The following is a 15425-nucleotide window of genomic DNA, read 5'->3' as shown; positions in this document are numbered from 1 at the left end:
TGTTTTATAATAAACTGAACACTCCAACCGGCTTAGCATTTCTCATGTAAGCATTTCTCATTCTTTATTGTAGTAAAAATACCCAGAGCTGCATGAAAAACGCATATCGTTGTAATACTATATTTATTTGGCTTCATGTTTCATCTGTAGAAACGTTTTTATCAGTTGTTTATGTGCGGAACCATGCAGAACTCAGAATGAGGAAATGAACACAACGTCATCATTTGGATAGGCAGGAGTTGTGATCAAATAATATGATTGACAGTTCTAAAGCAAATGAGCTTTCTGACTCATAACAGACACGCACAAAGGAAAACAGCGCTCTGTACGCTGTTCCAAGCTCTTCAGATCGCATAATTCACTGTGAAAGGAATAGAAATGATAATCTGAATAAAGTACATGTAAAAATAAATCTGTTCTCAGACACCAATGATAACAATCAACATCCATTCTCTTTTCTCTTCCGGAATACCTTTCTTCTGTGTTCACACAGGTTTTCAAAACAGCAGTACTACTCGGCTTGGGTAAGCTCAAATCTAATTGGACGGCTTGTTTTATCGCGGAGCAAGCGACACACTGGTAAAAAAAAAAAAAAAAAAAATCTTGCTTTGTCACGTTGAGATTGATCACCCCCGGTGTGAATAGCTCCATATGGATCTATTATTTCGATTCAAGAGTGCCATCGCAACGTACATTCGTGTCGCTTAATCACGCTCAGTGAGAAAGGCCCTTAAATCTGTCAGAGCCGTGGCCTAGCAGTTAACGCCGCATATGCTACAACACATTAAAGGGACAGTTCACCCACAAATTTGAATCCTGTCAACATTTACCCTCTTGTCATTTAAAACTTGTCTGATTTTCTAAGTTCTGTGGAACACCAAAGGTTATATTTTAAACAATGTCGGGGTTCAAAACAACATTGTGAGCCATTGACTTTGAATGTCGTGACCTTTTGTGTTCCACAGAAGAAAAATAGTTACACAGGTTTAAAGCAACACGAGGGTGAGTAAATAATGACAGAATTTTCATTTTTGAGTGACCTAATGCTTTAAGCCAAGATGCTTATGCAGGCAACATGTAAACATACTGTAGGCCTATGTACATACATCAAAGTAGCAAAAAGGACAAAAATAAAATAGTTGTAAATATTACTTAAACTAAAAAAAGAAAAGAACAATAACCATGCAGCAGTTTGAGGGCCTTTGTGTTTTTCAACAAAAAAAGCAATTAAATGTAATAGCCGTGAGACTCACGAGAGAGAAGTCAGGCGCATTTTGGCACAAGAGTCGAGGAAAGACGGCCTGTCTCTGCACTCTATCCTCTTCCTCAAAGACGTTACCATACATGAAGCCATTCATCATGGTGGAGTGGGCGTGCACGTCAATGTAGAACTCCAAACTCACTTTCTGTAAATCAGACAGAGAGAGACAAAATGATTGAGAGAGAGACCAGACAGACAGGTGGAAAGAAGAACTGGCAGGCATAACAATATTTAAAATAAATAAATAAAACTCAGCACTTCAACAAAAGAGAGATAATCTTTACAAAAATAAATAAAGGCAAATTCATATGCACATTCATATTCACACTATTCATATTCATAATATACACTACAGTTCAAAAGTTTGGGGTCAGTAAGGCTTTTTTTATTGCAAATAAATACTTTTCAAGAATCCTTAAATAGATATTAGATATTACAGGGATAAATTAGATTTTAAAATATATTAAAATAGGAAAGAGTGTAAAAATATTTCACAAGATTACAGTTTTTACTGTATTTTTGATCACATAAAAATAGACATAAGCAAAAAAGAATTCCCAAATGGTACGTAATGGTAGTGTAACTTCATTGGACAAAAGAAAATTCTTCAAAACATCCTTATTTTGTGCAAAAGGAAAGATAGAAAGTCATTCAGGTTTAGAATGACACAAGGGTGAGTAGCCTACATTTTCATTTTTGCAGTTAACACAGACAACGAGCGATTGACTGTCCATAGAAACACAGAGCAAGCAAACATCTTAAATATTAAACTATCAAACTATGCTGTGTGCAAAAATAAGTGCAGCATTATTCATCACAGTCCCGTGAAAGAGCAACAGCACTCCTGGGTGTTTTATAGAACAGCTGTCACAACTGCCAAAGTTTAGAGGGATTAATTCATGTTCCTGAGTCAGCAAGCCAAGCAGGCACGCCTCACTACCTCAACCGCAGGCCGGATTTCAGCCGTTTAATGCAGAATAAATGATTAATATGGACCGGGAAACACATACAATAATATTTGTCAGCAAAAACAAAACAAAAAACTAAACACGGAGCAGAAATTAAATTCAGAAACAAATGGCAAAGTGACACCAGAAAGAAACATCTCAACAAAGAAGACTGAAAACGTAACTATACTTCCATGAAAACAGAATAAACAGACATATGTGAAGTGTTTAAAAGAGGACAATCCTTCAGATATTCCCCCTCTGAATCCGCCCACACGCCATTTTGGCTCTGTGTTCTCTCAGTTACTGTATAACAGCACTGCAGTGCAGGAAACTGCCGCTCCATCATGGCTGCCACATCATTAAGCCAAGGCTTGGCAAGATGATGAGAGAGACACTTGTGTGTGGTTTTGTGTCGAGAGAGGATCACGCTGTCGAGCAGAATGAGGTGTCGCCACGAGGAGGGCTGCCGTTTGATGTGCCTCGTCGGTGTGTGTGTGTTATTGTGTGTGGGTGAGAGAGAGACAGAGTGAGTCACAGCACTTCGGTGACAAGGCATCAAAAGGAGCATCCTGCTACGCGTATCTATACGGCAACAAAGTAATGGCCATTTTGTTTGAGGCTGCTATCTCTCTCGATCCGTTGTGTACATTGTAAGCATCAGATGCAGGCATAACAGGGCCCACTCCTCTACCCTTTGACCCCCTCCCGCGCTCTCTCCATCTACAGCAAACCTTTTCTTTCTTCATTACACATTCCGAAGCGCACCTCGAATCCCGCGGGTTGTGGGGAGAGGGAGGTAAAGCAGAAGTAAGGAAGAGCAAGCGAGAGAAAGAGAAACATCAGGAGTCAAAGAGAGAGAGAGAGAGAGAGAGAGAGAGAGAGAGAGAGAGAGAGAGAGAGAGAGAGAGATGAGAGTGGGGGGAGAGATCGGGCAGCACCCGGTGCTTGAAATTCCGCTCACAGCCAAAGCAATTTCCTAGTGAGCGCAGGGCTGTCAGGCCTCTGATGGCAGGCGGTGAAATATGGTGGCTGAGAGTGGGGCGGCTGCACGCATGCCAGTCTGATGGATGGAGCCCGCAAGGAAGAGGGAGAAACAACACATAGACAAAAAAAGGAGGTGGAAAACGAGAGAGAGAGAGAGAGAGCGCGAGAGAGAGAGAGAGAGCGCGAGAGAGAGAGAGAGAGAGAGAGAGAGAGAGAGAGAGAGAGCGAGAGAGAGAGAGAGAGAGAGAGAGAGAGAGAGAGAGATAGAGAAAGAGAGAGAGAGAGTGGCAGGCTCTGGTCACCGTTAAGGTAGCTCCATCAGAGCCTTCAAGGAGTTCCCAGTGTGCAATTGAGGCGGGTAACTGTCTAATCGCCCACATACTCGCCCTGCATTACAGAGTCAGGGTGGGGCCGCTGACTTTACTCGTGCATACACGTTCAAACACATTTGTGACCTTTTCACTTGCTCAAAGAGATGCTTAAGACCACACTCTGTGTAATGGGACTGTATGCATGAAGTGCTGTGTTCCTTCAGCAAGGTCCGTTGGCTCATTTTGCACCGTTAACAACATAATTAAGAGTGGAAATGAAATGGCTGCTGCTCTATTCTGCAAGAGCTGTTCTCTACCTCCGGGTAAGAAGTAACCTTTCCACACTGATCTGGGACCAGGTGCCATCTGTCATAGTGCTGAGCTCATGAAAGACAAAGAAGTGAAGTGATATAAAAAAGAGACTGTAATACCTGGGTGATTCATCTTATGTAGTACCTTTTAAACTCTCTAACTTAAAAAAATAAGCTATACAAGTATTTTTTTTTATAATTAATGAAATTGCTGATACTTTGTTATGGTGTCACTTCCTGGAGGATGTTGTCATTAAGGAACAGAATTTTGTTTGTTAAATTTTCTGATTTTAAATAATTTTTTTCAATTATAGAAATATTCAAAAAACAAAACAAAATACTAATAAAATGTCAAAAGCACGTAAAAAAAATTACAAAAACTTAAAATATAAAAATAAAAGGACATTCAAAACAACAATTACTTTAATAGTATATAAATAATACCAAAATAACTCACACTGACAAATGACATATGAAAAAATGGTGACATCTATTTGAATAATATTTTTTTTAAAGAATGTTATTAAATGTTTTAAATACATAAACAACTCATTGTTTAATTCATACCTTACACTTTTTAAAATTAATATATATTACATATATATATATATATATATTAATATAAACACACAGTACTGTACAGTATTGTATACATATATATAAAATTTATGAAAATATATGAAATATATGAAAATACTATGTACTTGAATCCGAAATTGCCCCCTATTCAATCCCACAATGCACTGGAATAACGAGTGTACAGCTGCTGAAATGTGTGAAATATGCTACATGAAAATGTACAGCATAGTAGGAAATGACCCAACAACTCCTGTGGTATTAAATAAATATCATCTTTCAAGGTGAAAATGATATCTGTCCTGAAATGCCAACTTGATGCAATATCAAGGACGTCCATGACAGAAAAGTACAGTTCCCATCTACAGCCCTCAATGTCAACAAACAGACAGCCAATCACACAGTCCTAATGTGCTGTCAATCAAAGGTGGACAATACTCCGCTAGTTTAACGCTGATTGATTGTTCAATTAGCATGCATCTCTGACCTCCAGATTTGTTCATTTGAATTTGTAATTAAGCAATTATGGGCAATTAAGAAATTAGGAATATGAAAATAGAGCATAATTTGGAGTGTTGACGTGTTGAATATTCAAGTACATGTAAAAAAAAAAAGGAAGTTAATGCCCATCACACTTTTCTAAAGCTGCATGATAGGAGGCAAAAGTCTATCTGCTCCTTTGAGTAGAAATGGAAGGTCAAAAGAATTTAGTCGGACGAGCACTTATCTAAGGAATAGTAATTAGTCTGGGCTGTTAAGGCCCATAAATGCTCTGCTTATCAGTATGAATTAAGAAATGGTGCTGATTTAAGCAGGATTAGAAGCTGATGCATTTAACCACAAAGCACTTAGCATCAGCAATACCTATGAAGGGAGGACGCAACAGATGCTGCTCGTTTAGAAGTTTGTCCATCCTCCGCAGACGAGGGGAAAAGAAAGAGTCTGAGCGGTTTTTGATAATGAAAGACTTGAAATACAGTTGTGATGTGGAAAATATTCTGATTGAGGTCAAAACACACAATTACATGCAAAGCGAAAGCAGAAGAGAAAAGATGGAAGGAGTCTGTGTGCATGATCTTTGAAAAGACAGCTCATCAGACAGAGTTCAGATTATGTCTCGCTTTTCAGATGTGTGCCAGGGTGGAAAATGGCAGCGTTCCATATAGCGCAACAGTTTCTATCCTCGTTCCTTTCTTCATTAGGGATGGTACACAGCTCTTCAGCTCAATACAGAAGAGACTTAAAATTTTTGCTGGGTGAAATAGCTAAAATAATAAATATTTTGGTATTTTTTCAATGTTGTGATGACATTCATATCCTACTGTTCAAAAGTTTAGAGACAGTAAGATTTTTTAAAAAGAGATTATTACAGTTATTTAGCAAGGACACATTCAATTGATCAAAAGTGACAGTAAATATGTTTACATTGTTGCAAAAATAAATGCTGTTCTTTTGAACTTTATTCATTGCTAAAATGATGATTTTTCCAACCAGAGGGACCATCATATTGACTAAACGGCCCTTAGTGCCAAATAGATTCAGCATGGAAATACTGATAATACTAACACTCACATATAATCATTTTTTATTTATATGAAGAAGTGACTGTGGAACTAGCATGGCTTTAGGAAACGTAATAGTCAAATGAAAAGCTTAATAAAATCATCACAATCACCATCTTCAACCAAACACCAGAAGCTCATCTGACTTGTCCCTTGTACCCTTAAAAACATGAGAGAAACAGGGAAAGAAAGAGAAAGAGACAAGTCCAGATATTACAGAGATTCACTGAATGTGAGATGATGGAAGGACGGAGGACAGGAAGTGATGATGGACGTAAATTGCCCGTAAATCTCGGCGATCGCTTAGAAAGGTCCGTCTGACACGAGAGGACGTCTCAACTTTTTCTTTATCTGTCTTTCTTTCTCTCTCGTTCTCTCGCAAGACTGCTTTCTGCCACCATTAGAACCGCACACAATAGTTCATACACATGAGAGAGAGAGAGAGAGAGAGAGAGAGAGAGAGAGAAAGAGAGAGAGAGAAAGATAGAGAGAGAGAGAGAAAGAGAGAGAGAAAAAGAAGAAATAGGAGCAGCAACTACACAGGGAAGGGGGGGTTTCAAGGTGCAATATTCATCTGGCCAGCCTGACAGGATCTAATACATTTGTTTCAGACGGAAAATTAATTTTCTAATATTAAAAAGGTCAGAAATGAACCATGGCAATACCGGCCCTTTTGTCATCTTTAACAAATTATCCAAAATGCTGTTGTCAGATTGGTAGGGATATCTGGGCCATGATGAATGATCGAGGTAATCAGCCAATCAAAAAGAATCCCTCTCTCTCCATGATAAATGGGCTGGAAAAGCAGCGTTTTACGCGGGAGATAGGTCCATTTGTTTCCTTATTCTTTCCCCTTCTCTTTCTCTTTCATTTTTCATAAACAAATACTTGGTGCTCATGGACAGATTATATACACTTGCATCACTAACTTTGAGTCATTTTCTCACCTGACCAGTGCTCATTGGAGAGTGTAATTTGGTGAATTGTTTCGTTTTTTTAAACCCACTCAGGTAAGTAACTTTAGCGATCAAAGAGATGGATTGAACACAAAATCGGATCAATGAGGTGTTCAAAATATACCTAAATATGGGCTTGTTTCTGACAAAACAACAACAACAACAACAACAACAACAACAACAACAACAACAACAACAACAACAACAACAACAACAACAACAACAACAACAACAACAACAACAACAACAACAACAAATAAACCTGAAGGTTTTTCATTACCACTGAAATAAAGGTTATGAAAACACTTAGCATTAATGAACTGATTAATTAGGACAAAAGTAGCTGTATCCTCGATGCAAATACAAAGTAGTTGTCAATTTCCTGTAGGACTGCAATAAACTTCATATTAGTAACTGGTTTTATTTGAGCAGTGCAATAAAATTGTCTAAAAGTGCACTCTCTGCCAGCACAGGTTAAAAAAAAATTGGCAATGCAATATATGTTAACCAAAACAGGTTTGTGCAATTAAATGGTGAGTGTTGTAGATTAGCATGCATTAGCTTAGCATGGTCTATGTTAACATACTGGGATCAGGGATCTTGTGTGTTGGCTTGGTGTTGAACTCTGCCTGCTGTTAAACAGCCTAATTAGTATGAATGCTACAATGTGTGTGTGTGTGCAGTTGTATATGTGAGTGTGTGTGTGTATGATGCAGTATTTATTTTTTAGCCTTTAAGGTGCCCCAATTATGGTTTTTCGAATATTCCCTTTCATGCAGTGAGTGATATAGCTGTTTGTGAATGTAAACTTTCTGCAAAGTTGTAAAGTCGAATGTGCACAATAAATAAAGTTATTGTCTCCTAAAAGAAAGAATCGACTCTGAACCGCCTTAACGTGTCGATTATATTTTTGAATTACACTGCGTGACGGTTCTATGTCACTAAAAAACGAATTTGTATAATGCATGTTGTACATTCTCCGTCAGCGAACAACTTTTACTGACAACTGCTTCTCAAATCTCAATGCGGGAGTTCAATGCGGGATTCGCCAAACGCTTGCTCTTGAAAGATGGGTCAGTACCCAGTTTATTTGGACCAGCTTGCTCCTCAGAATCATAAACTTTAAGTATGAATAATTATTTATGTATACATTTTCTACTGGGTGTTCAAAATTCGTAGTTTTGCGTTGAAGGGGGTGGATTGGAATCCACTGCTGCTTCAATGTATATGTAATGATTGATTATAATTAAGGTATTAATCAATATTTTTCCTTCTAAATATCAAATGAGTTGAATGACTTCTCTGGAGATTTTACTTTATTTATATAAGTTACCAGTGTGATTACTGAAATGTTCTTTTCATGTATTCTTTAATGTCTGTATTTGATATCTGAACGCAGTGCTTGCTTATTTAACCCAGCTTCCAGAAATGAAATAGGGACTTGTTTTGTGTTTGAGAAAGGTCTTCAATGTGTTAAAACATATAGGGGTCATTGAAGCCAATAGTTTAAGGGGCCATTTCTTTGTTAAAGCCTTTCTTTCCAGTTAGACTAAAGTTTAGCTATCCTTGAGAGAAAGAACGCATTATCTTGATGTTTTGAGAGGACTCTCCTGTTTATAGTGAGAGCCTGGCCAAATCCAACCTTGGAAAAGCTGTGTGTCGGTGTGTGTGTTAGTCTTCTTGGTTACAGGTTAAGGAACCACTGGCATTATTGGAGATTGACTGAGTTGTTGTTCTGGACATGCTGGCGCCCAGCAACCCAAATCTGCGACCTGGAAGGTCATGACGTGCCTAACTTCAGCTGCATAATCGATGGAGATATGCTTCAGTCTATCTGTATATGTGTGGAAAATTACTGTGTTTATCTATTTCATAGCCAATGAGAATCATTCATCCTGTAAGCAATGACGTAGCTTAGACCTTGGAAATCGTATAACTGCTGTGATCTTTGTAACTGTAAGCGGGGCGGCCTACGAACTCCTGTGCGAGTATTGAAGCTGACTTCTGCTGATGAAACTGCAAACTATCTTCAGTAAATATTTTCTTTAATTTTTTATAATTCTGACTCTGGGTCTTCATTCTTCATATCTGGTTCTGGGTCTTTAACTGTATACCCCTTACAGCGTTTAATATTGTGTAGATACATCAGTCATTTAAGTTAGTGCTCGTCTAACGTTGTTACGGCACAAAGGAAACAAGCAAGGATTCAATAGCAAGTGAATACTGGTGTTTATTGTACACACAAAAGAGGTAGTGTAAGTCCAAAGGCAGGCAGGCAGGCAGCAGATGTCAAGGCTAGGCAACGCAGGACTAAGTGGGTAGACAACGAGACCGGTCCAGCAATAATCCTCCGATCAGGCAGAATCCACAGCAAGGGAAAAACAGGAACTGGAGCGAGGAGAAAAGACAGTAAGCCAACCGGAGACCTCCACTACCATCTGACAAAGACAAGACGAAATTACAAACAATATATAGGACATCCTCATTCAGAACAGCTGGCGCTGATCGGCTCATCAGCTGAGATAACGAGCCGTGCTGATAAGCAGCGCCCATTCACTCAACACGCACACACATAGCGGGAGAGAGTCAATGAATCTATGAACCGTGACAGTACCCCCCCTCCTAGGAATGCCGCCTGGCGTTCCAAGACACCCTTACCTGTCGATTGTAATCATCGATAAGGGAGTGGTCCAGGATGTCCCTGGCAGGAACCCAACTTCTCTCCTCCGGACCGTAACCCTCCCAGTCCACCAAGTACTGGAATCCGAGTCCCCTCAGTCTTGAGTCCAGAATACGGTTAACCGAATATGTGGGTTCCCCATCTACGAGTCGCGGCGGGGGGTGGGGGGGTGGGTATTTGAACCGGGGCGGGCGGATTAAAGTGAGAATGAAACACATGTTTAATTTTAGACACATGAAAGACGGGGTGAATCCTCCTGTACACTGGAGGCAGGTTGAGGCGGACTGCCACCGGACTAATGATCTTGGTGACAGTAAACGGGCCAATGAATTTGGGAGCAAGTTTATTAGAAACGGAGCAGAGAGGAATATTCCTGGTTGAAAGCCACACTTTTTGACTAACGACGTATACGGGAGGCTTAGACCGGTGGCGATCGGCATTAGCCTTGGTGCGAGCCCCCACTTGGAGTAGAGTCTCACGGGCTCTAGTCCAAGTGCGGTGACACCTCTGGACGAAGGCGTGAGCGGAAGGGACCGCGACCTCAGATTCCAGACCGGGAAAAATTGGTGGCTGGTAACCTAAACTACACTCAAACGGAGACAGGCCCGTGGACGACACTGGTAACCCGTTGTGGGCGTACTCCACCATTGACAGTTGTTGACTCCATGAGGAAGGATTCTTGGAAACCAAACATCGCAACACTCTCTCCAAATCTTGGTTGGCTCTCTCGGATTGACCATTGCTCTGGGGATGAAACCCTGAGGACAGACTGACAGTCGCCCCCAGCAACTTACAAAATTCTCGCCAAAATTTGGACACAAACTGGGGTCCCCTGTCGGAGACCACGTCTACCGGGAGGCCATGTAAGCGAAAGACGTGGTTTACGACTGCCAACGCTGTCTCCTTGGCTGAAGGTAATTTGGGCAAGTGAATGAAATGGGCCGCCTTCGAAAACCGGTCCACCACGGTCAAAACTACCGTGTTACCCTGAGAGGGTGGGAGGGCGGTAATAAAATCTAGCGCAATATGGGACCAGGGTCTCGAAGGGACAGGCAGCGGTTGATGTAACCCATCTGGGGGTCGATTGGAAGTCTTACCAGTAGCACAAATCGAGCAAGCCAAAACAAAACTGTGAATGTCACGAGCCATACGTGGCCACCAGAATCGTTGCTTGACTAAAAACCTAGTGCGATTAACTCCTGGATGATGCTCACTGCAACCTCTCGAAAGCTGAAGACATCAACGGCAAAGGATAAGTATTCTTTACCGTGATGCTGTTCAGCCCTGGGTAATCAATACAAGGTCGCAGAGAACCATCCTTCTTACCCACAAAAAAGAATCCTGCCCCCGCTGGAGAAGAGGAAGGGCGGATGAACTCAGTTGCTAGAGAATCAGAAATATATTTCTCCATAGCCTCCCTTTCTGAATCAGAATCAGAATTAGAAAGAGCTTTATTGCCAAGTGTGCTTGCACACACAAGGAATTTGTTTTGGTGCTGAGGCTTCCAGTGGACTATACAAATACAACAAGAAACATAAAACATAATACTACAAATTATAAGAATAAAGAATAAAAATATAAATATATGAGAATAAAAGTATCACAGTTGTGTTTAGTCAGAATAGACATTTCCAGATTTCCAGATTATGAACATATTTACAGTGTTTTGAATATTATAATAAATAAATCTAAATATAAGTATAAGTATCACCTGAGTTGTAGGATATTGCACTAAACAGTGGGAGTATTGCACTTAAAGGCATATGCCTTGGGAGGAGTATTAACTGTTCAGAAGGGAAAATGGCCTGTGGGAAGAAACTGTTCCTGTGCCGAGATGTTCTTGTGGCCAGTGATCTAAGTCTCCGTCTTGACGGTAACAGTTCAAACAGGTGGTGTGCTGAGCTGTTCCTCCTGAAGTCCACGATCATCTCCACTGTTTTGAGCGAGTTCAGCTCAAGGTTGTTGTAACTGCACCAGACAGCTAGCTGTTCAACCTCCAGTCTGTAAGCAGACTCGTCACCGTTCCGGATGAGACCGATGACAGTGGTGTCGTTGGCAAATTTCAGGAGCTTGACAGAGGGGTCTTTAGAAGTGCAGTCATTAGCGTACAGGGAGAAGAGCAGTGGGGAGAGAACGCACCCTTGAGGGGCGCTAGTGCTGGTGGTGAGAGTCCTGGATGTGTGTTTCCCCAGTCTCACTCGCTGCTGCCGGTCCGTCAGGAAGCTCGAGATCCACTGACAGATCGAGGATGGTATGGAGAGCTGGGTCAGTTTGGCTGTGAGAAGATCAGGCATGATGGTATTGAAGGCCGAACTGAAGTCAACAAAGATGATCCTTGCATAAGTCCCAGGTCTGTTGAGATGTTGCAGGATATAATGCAGTCCCATGTTGACTGCATCATCCACAGACCTGTTTGCTCTGTAAGCAAACTGAAAGGGATCCGGCAGGGGTCCAGTGATGTCCTTCAGGTGGGCCAGCACCAGTCTTTCAAACGACTTCATGACCACAGACGTGAGAGCGATAGGTCTGTAGTCATTAAGTCCAGTGATTTTGTTTTTTTTGGGGACAGGAATGATAGTGGAGCGTTTTAAGCAGCAGGGAACTTCACACTGCTCCAATGATCTATTGAAGATCTGTGTGAAGACCGGGGCCAGTTGGTCAGCACAGCCTTTTAAACAAGCAGATGAGATGCCGTCTGGGCCTGAGGCTTTCCTAGTCTTCTGTTTTTTGAAGACTCGGCTCACGTCCTCCACACAGACCTTAAGCTCAGGTTGGATGGCAGGAGGGGGGAGTTGGAGTGCAGGAGGTGATGGTGAATGTGTGAAGTGCAGGTTAGAGCCGGTGTGTGGTGTGAATGAGGGCTTTTCAAACCTGCAATAAAATGAATTTTAATCATCAGCCAGGTGTTGATTGTCCACAGATCGGGGGGATGGTGACTTGTAGTTGGTGATGTTCCTCAGGCCATTCCAGACTGATAATGGGTCGTTGGATGAAAACTGGTTTTTCAGTTTTTCAGAGTAGCTTCTTTTAGCAACTCTGATCGCCTTTGTCAGTCTGTTTCTGGCCTGGTTATACAAGATTTTATCCCCACTTCTGTAAGCATCCTCTTTAGCATGACGAAGGTGTTTGAGTTTCCCAGTAAACCATGGTTTATCATTAGTGAATGATAAGAATGTCTTGGTAGGAATGCATGTATCCTCACAGAAACTTATATATGATGTTACAGTATCTGTGAGCTCATCCAGATCGGTGGTAACAGCTTCAAAAACAGTCCAATCAGTGCAATCAAAGCAGGCCTGTAGATCTTGCTCTGCTTCATTAGTCCTTCTTTTAACAGTCCTTAACACAGGTTTAGCTGATTTCAGTTTCTGCCTGTAGGTCGGAATAAGATGAACCAAACAGTGATCAGAGAGCCCTAAAGCTGCTGAGTGATACGCATTCCTTATTGTGGTGTAACAGTGGTACAGTATATTACTGTCTCTGGTGGGACATGTAACGTGCTGTCTGTATTTTGGTAGTTCACGGGAAAGATTTGCTTTGTTGAAATCCCCAATAATTATTAGAAGAGAGTCCGGATGCCTTTGTTCCGTTTCAGATATTTGTTCAGCCAGCTGTTGTAGCGCCGCGCTCACGCACGTGTCTGGAGGGATGTAAACATTCACGAGAATGAAAGAGGAAAACTCCCGTGGCGAGTAGAAAGGTTTGCAATTAATGAAATGGGTCTCTAAGTTAGGAGAGCATATCTTGTTCAGTGTTGTTATATCTGAACACCAATTTTCGTTAATGTAGAAACACAATCCACCACCTCTCGTTTTCCCCGTTAGCTCCGCGATGCAGTCCGCTCGGAACAGCTGGAAGCCCGGCAGATGTATTGCGTTGTCCGGTATGGCTTCACTCAGCCAGGTTTCAGTGAAGCACAGAGCAGCAGAGTTAGAAAAATCCTTGTTAATCCTTGTGAGGAGAAGTAGTTCGTCCGTTTTGTTAGGAAGGGATCGGAGATTTGCGAGATAAAAACTGGGGAGTGCAGTGCGCAGGCCGCGCTCCGGAGTTTAACCAGCGCGCCTGCACGCTTCCCGCGTTTGCGTCTGAACGCGCGTTTGAACAACACCGCTGCCCCCCCGACGAGAATATCCAGCAAAACGTCTGAATAATCAAAAACTGTATAGTTTTCTGGTGTGTGTTTCCTAATGTCCAGGAGTTCGTCTTTGGTGAAACTGATAGGAAAATAATGACTAAACACAGGACAAACGAACAAAAACAAATACAGTAGCTGGAGACCACCACACCGAGGCAGCCATCTGCAGAGCAATCTTGGAGATCTGGAGATCTTGGATCTTCTGGAGCAGAAAGCGAATATAACTTGCCCTTAGGCGGAGACGTACCTGGCAGTAAATCTATAGCACAGTCATAGGGACGATGCGGAGGAAGAGAAGCACCCCGGGACTTACTGAATACTTCCTTCAGGTCGAGATACTCCGGTGGCACGTTAGACAGATTCACTGGCTCCTCCTGCAACACAAAACGAGAAACAGACGGGACAGCAGATGAAAGACATGAGGCATAACATTGATTACTCCAGCTGGACACAGAGTTATGACCCCATTCTATCCTGGGTCCGTGTCTGCCAACCACGGATGACCCAGGACAATAGGAGCGTGAGGTGACTGGGTGAGGTAGAGTGAGATCTTTTCCGTGTGGTTACCCAAAGTGATGAGTGTGATGAGTCCAGTGGCGTGATTGATGCTCGGGAGTTCCTGTCCATTAAGTGCATGGATAGTAATGGGGTGTTCGAGAGCGGTGATGGGGAGGTGAAGCTTCCTCGCCAGAGAAAAGTCCAACAGGTTTCCCTCCGCTCCTGAATCCACCAGCGCCTGGCCGTTGAAGGATTGGTCTGCCCACTGGAGTCTCACCGGAAGGAGGGTGGCGTTCGATGGTCTGGTCAAGGAAAGCCCGCCCGACAGTAGTCTCCGTCCTACCGCCGGGCTTGGCTTTTTAAGGAACAGGTGGAGACGAAATGGCCGGGCTCTCCACAGTAGAGACACAGACCCTTCGAGCGGCGGTGTTCTCTCTCCTCCCGGGGGAGCCGAGCTCGACCTACCTGCATGGGTTCAGGATCGTTCGCGGGGCTGACCGTGTTCGCACCTCTGAGCCCGGGAAACTCAACGAAATCAACCGCTGGAGTCTGGAACGGTCGTCTCTCTCTTTGTTGTAGTCGTGCATCGACTCGTAGTGCCAGATCAACCAGTCCATCAAACGTCTTGGGTAGTTCCAGTGTATATATCTCTTTTTGAACACGGTCAGCCAACCCATGCAGGAACATTTCCCACTGCGCCTCCTCGTTCCATTTGCACTCGGCGGCCAACGTCTGGAACTGGATGGAGTAGTCAGACACAGAGTTGTTGTCTTGCCGGAGATCGGCCAGTTGTCGAGCCGCCTTGCGTCCGGCGATCGTGCGGTCAAATACCCGTCCCATCTCCTACTCGAGTGCTTGGAACGAGGAGCAGCAGTCGTGTTGATTCCGCCACACCGCTGTTCCCCTACTGAGCCGCGCGTCCAGACAGTAGCGTCATAACTAGTGCTACTTTACTCTCCTTGGAGGAAAAAGTCACAGGCTGGAGAGAAAAGAAAATTGAGCACTTGGTTAGAAAAGCTCTGCACATGTTTGGTTCTTCCGAATATCTCTCAGGCGTTGGGATGCGCAGCTCAGGTCGATTGAAGTTGGGAAGTTCCGGGGGAACAGGCGGGGGCGGAGCTGGCGCAGTGGGACCTCTCAGCCGTTGTATTTGAGAGGGGAGCTCGGACACCTGCGTTAACAAAGCCTGTATTGCCTGGCC

The 15425-nt window shown here is 42.7% G+C and overlaps 1 protein-coding gene across 2 annotated transcripts in view; it reads right to left on the bottom strand.

Moving 5' to 3' along the window:
- Positions 1 to 15425, bottom strand: part of LOC143732405 (cytosolic carboxypeptidase 6-like) — a 370731-nt gene that overhangs the window by 21430 nt on the left and 333876 nt on the right. For both annotated transcript variants that reach the window (XM_077223445.1, XM_077223446.1), the window contains one exon: positions 1254 to 1406. In XM_077223445.1, the coding sequence (XP_077079560.1) occupies positions 1254 to 1406 (153 nt within the window). The remainder of the gene's footprint in view (positions 1 to 1253; positions 1407 to 15425) is intronic.

The sequence above is a fragment of the Siphateles boraxobius genome, unplaced genomic scaffold (genome assembly GCF_051911475.1).
Source record: "Siphateles boraxobius isolate OS27281-9 unplaced genomic scaffold, OSU_SipBor_1 9, whole genome shotgun sequence".
Classification (NCBI taxonomy): Eukaryota; Metazoa; Chordata; class Actinopteri; order Cypriniformes; family Leuciscidae; genus Siphateles; species Siphateles boraxobius.
Note: the sequence above shows the minus strand (reverse complement) of the source record. Positions and strands in the feature narration are given on the sequence as shown.